Source organism: Morone saxatilis, unplaced genomic scaffold (genome assembly GCF_004916995.1).
Source record: "Morone saxatilis isolate NCDOM2014 unplaced genomic scaffold, NCSU_SB_2.0 Contig7, whole genome shotgun sequence".
Classification (NCBI taxonomy): Eukaryota; Metazoa; Chordata; class Actinopteri; family Moronidae; genus Morone; species Morone saxatilis.
Window position 1 is genome coordinate 23,087,034 of NW_023340246.1, and position 4,544 is coordinate 23,091,577.

Sequence of the window (4,544 nt, forward strand, 5' to 3'; positions counted from 1 at the left end):
AATGAATTTCATGAGGCTTTGCTGTTACATAATAAAATTTTTTTTAAAAAAATTACTATTAGAGAGAAAATTAGTCACGCAAATGCCCCTCCCAACAGGTATACACTGGCTCTCCCAAATTGCAGGAACTTTAAACTAATGTATAAATCAGATAAATAATATTTAGACCTGTTTTTCTGCCTATCCGATGCTTCATCACTAACTTCAATAATTTCTTCACAAAGCCATCAAACCTGTCGTTAGACCGCCATCCCAACTAGGGTCGCTTAAAGACAGTCCGTACCCTTATTGGCACTTTGTTTTACTAGATATGATTAATCTTTCGTTATTATCAGGATATGTACCACCGTCCTTTATAGTAGCTGTAATTAAACCGCCTTCTTAAAAGGCCCACCCTCTTGATCCAGGGGATTTTTACCCCAACTATAGAACGCGAGTTTCTAACCCCTCGCCCTTCCTCTCTAAAGATTCTTGGAGAAAGTAGTCGCCCAAAGCCAGTTGTGTGACTTTCTACATAAAATAGCTTTTCAGTCCCCAGGATTTAGAGTTCATCAGCAGCACAGAGACAGCTCTGGTTAAAGTTAATAATGACTTTTGATTGCTTCCAACCAAATGGACTTGTCTCTGTATTTGTATTATTAGATCTTAGTGCCACATTTGACACGCATGTACCATGAATAATTCTTTTACAGAGACTTGAGCCATGCAAAATGCTATTAAAGGAACTGCACTAAGTGGTTTAAGTCATACTTATCAGATCGTTCTCCAAAGTTCTACAACGTTACAACTGATGAATCCTTTATAAATACAACAGTCATAGGAGTTCCACCAAGGTTCTGTACTTGGACCAATTCTTATTCCACTTTAATATAGTGCTCCCTTAGGAACAAGTTATTAGGAATCACTCCCATTAACTTTACGTTATGCCAGATGAATCGCAGTTATATCTATCAATCAAGCCCAATGAAATTATCAAATTATCCTAAATTACAAACATGTCTAAGGAGCAATAAAATCCTGGATGAGCCTGCAATTTTCTGTGTTAACGAAATTCTTTGGTTTACTTTTGGCCCCCAAACACCTCCCGACGACAGCCACTGTCTAAATATATATATATATATACTGATATATATATATAGATATATATATATAGATATAAAGTTACTGCTAAAAAAGAATGGTAGTTACCTTGGCCTCTAACAATACAAAAATTAGAACACATCCCTGTAACAGACGCGATGGGCAGAAAAAAATAACCCATGCATTTGTTACTTCTAGACTGGATTACTTGCGAACTCCCTTATTAATCTGTTGCCCCCAAAAAGTCCCATTAAGACGCTCAAATTAATTCAGAACGCTTGCAGCACGAGTACTGACAGGAACAGCGAAAAAGAGATCGACATCTCCTCCTGTAATAGCTTCTCTGGCACTGGCCTCGCCTGTAAAACGTTCAGAATAGAATTTAAAAATACTCCTCCTCAGCCTACAAAGAGCCTTCATGGTCAGGCCCTTTCATATCTTAAAGAGCTCATAGTACCTTATTACAGCCTCTAGAACACTGCGTTCTCATAATGCAGGCTACTTGTGGTTTCCTATATCTCTAAAAGTAGAAACAGGAGCCAAGAGCCTTTCAAGTTACGCAAGCCTCTCCTCCTGTGAAACCAAGCTTCCCAGTTTTGGTTCGGGAGGCAGAGCACCCCTCTCCAGCATTTAGAGTAGGCTTAAGACGTTCCTCTTTGATAAAGCTTATAGTTAAGGGCTGGAGTCAGGTGAGTCCTGAACCATCTCCTCTGTTCTCCTGTCTTCTCTCCTCTCTCTCTCATCTCTCTCTCCCTTCTCCTCCTGTCCTGAGGTCTTGGGCTGCATGGTGGTACTGTTGGTCTCCGTAAAGTGTTATAAGGAGTTCGGTCTAGACCTGCCCTAATTTTGAAAAGTGTACGCTGAAAGAATAAACTCTGTTATGAATTGGCACTATACAAAAATAAAAATTAATTGAATTGAACGGAATTGGTGCTCTAAACAAATAAAATTGAAATTTGAATTGAATTGTGAATTGAATTGGTGCTATACAAATAAAACTGAATTGAATGTGAATTGAAACCACAATACTACAGTAATATACTGCTGAGTCAGCCACAGTTAGTTGAAGTATTGTACTGCAGTAATGTACTGTAGTAGTACTGTAGTAGTACTGTCCTGGTCTAGTCTGGTACCTCCTGGTTGATGAAGGTCCTGTAGACCTCCCCTGGGGAGGTCTGAAAGGTCTCCTTCAGACTGAAGCTGCAGGTTGAGATACGGACTCCTGTGGGACAGGGGGTGGAGCTAGAGGGGCTTCTGGGGGCGGGGCTTATCTGTAAGAGCACACAGAGAAGTCAGAGGTCACTTCCACTCCTGGATCAGGATCAGAATCTGACTCACTGATGTCTACCTGGGTTTTACTGGTCTGGATCTGGTTCCTCCTGGTCTCAGACTGAGGCGGTTTGGGTCCGTCGGTGGTGGGAAGGATCATCCCCTGACTGAACTCTGTGGGGTCAGAGGTCACTCAGGTTACAACAGGGAACCTTCTCACGGATTGCTGCTCCTGGGGCATTCTGGGTAACAGACCTGATTTGAGCTGGCAGATGTAGTCTCCCAGAGCCCTCCGGACCTCCTGAACCCCAGACCTCCTCATCAGGTCCAAGAGTGGTGTGCTGGGCTGGTCTTTACACAGAGACACTGAGATCTGGAAGGGGTTATCATCAATATCAAACAATATACTAATCAATACAGTCATCAATGTACCAATCTGTGAATGATAAAGTGATCAGAAACAGGAAATTGACTCACATCAAGGTCGTCAGTGTCGTTTTCGTCTGACAGGTTGGAGACGTCAACAGTTCCTCTGTACTTCAGTCCACTGCTGGACGTCCCTGAGACAGGAAGCAGGCAACAGGAAACAGGAAACAGGAAACAGTCAGCTCCACGGAAGAGATCCTTGCATGATTGGCTAATTTCCAAATCCATAAATACAGATTTCTTTTCCTATGACTCTATTCAAATTGGAGCAATTCTGAAATTGAATTGAATTTCTTGTTAATAATATTATAATTATAACAAAATATTACATACTTGTCGTAACAACATGTGTTGCTGTCAAAATGTGCTAAGCTAGCACGAACCAGATAGGAAAAAGACCGGAAGTCCTGCTTTCCAGGATTATCTACTAGCATTAGCTTAGCCTGTTGCTAGCTTTAGTTAACTCAGTGATCAAACAGCTGCTGACTGAGCTTCAATAAATAATAAACAATGTAAGTGTGACATCATCAGTGACATCACACGGACCTAGCCAGTTGGCTCTCAGCTGCCACTCGTAGAAGAAGATCAGTTTTCCTTTGCGGTTGTTGATGGAAGCTTCTCCGTCCAGTTTGGAGACATCGGTCAGCTGACAGACACCCTCTGGTCCCTTCACCTGCACCGCCAGCAGCAGCTGACGGAGGCGCTCCGATGACCAGCCGCTGACATCACGCTCCGTCCTGATGAGGTCACACAGAGAGAGAGAGACAGACGAGAGGGGGTTAATGTTTCCAGACAGTTCTACCTCCTGTAGCCCCGCCCACCTCTCTGACATCATCATCTGTCATCCATCAGCTGTTTAAAAATATCTGAGCATGTGCTGACGGAGCAGGAGGGTCGAATAACACACACACACACACACACACACACACTAATACACACACACACACGTTTGTTCTTGTATACAAGTGAGGACCCTCATTACACACACCTAAACCCTCAAATAGCCTCTGCCGGTTCATATTTAATAATAATAAAGATAATAACAACAATAACAACAACAATAATAATAATAACAGACCAGTGCCAGTTGTTCACGTTGGTGGCGTCCGCTCTCTCTTCAACAATCCATCGAGGATCTCCTTCTCCCCATTTAGCCATCAGAAGTATTTATACTGCTTCAAATACTACTGTAGTATTACTGTAGTATTACTGTAGTGGATAACTGTAGTTATTACTGCTTAGTCATAGGTATTAACTGTTAGTATTACTGTAGTATAACTCTAGTAATAACTGTAGTATAGTATTACTGTAGTATTACTGTAGTATTAACTGTAGTAATTAACTGTAGTAAAACTGTTAGTATTACTGTTAGTATAGTAATACTGTAGTATAACTGTCAGTACTGACTGTAGTATAACTGTAGTATTACTGTAGAAAAGCTGCCGTACTCACTGTGTGAAGTGTTGAACCAAACTGAGTCTCTGACTGTTGAGTTGAAACTTAAAACCAACTTCAGCTAACTTTAACTACTTCCTCTAAAAACTTTCAAATTCAAACAACACAAACAGGATGCAACCTTAAATAATAATAATAGGTTATTCATTAAGCAGCAGTCTTCGTACTTTAGATGAATATGAGAGGACATTATTATTTTAACTATTACCCAGGATGTTGTTGCTCTCTGCGTGGGTTTTATTCTGAAGGGATCAGGATGTTGTTGCTGTCTGGGTGGGTTTTATTCTTATTCTCTCCACATTTAAGAGTAGGCT

At 41.1% G+C, this 4,544-nt stretch overlaps 1 protein-coding gene across 1 annotated transcript in view; it reads right to left on the minus strand.

Annotated features, from left to right (window-relative positions):
* LOC118340435 (activator of 90 kDa heat shock protein ATPase homolog 1-like) overlaps positions 1-4,017 on the minus strand; it is a 6,704-nt gene extending 2,687 nt beyond the window's left edge. Inside the window, exons 1-6 of the mRNA XM_035678398.1 lie at positions 3,854-4,017; positions 3,322-3,512; positions 2,827-2,909; positions 2,605-2,722; positions 2,429-2,523; positions 2,214-2,351 (exon numbers count right to left, since the gene is read on the minus strand). Coding sequence (XP_035534291.1) covers positions 2,214-2,351; positions 2,429-2,523; positions 2,605-2,722; positions 2,827-2,909; positions 3,322-3,512; positions 3,854-3,933 — 705 coding nt within the window. The 5' untranslated portion in view covers positions 3,934-4,017. The remainder of the gene's footprint in view (positions 1-2,213; positions 2,352-2,428; positions 2,524-2,604; positions 2,723-2,826; positions 2,910-3,321; positions 3,513-3,853) is intronic.
* Between the last annotated feature and the right edge of the window lie 527 nt (positions 4,018-4,544).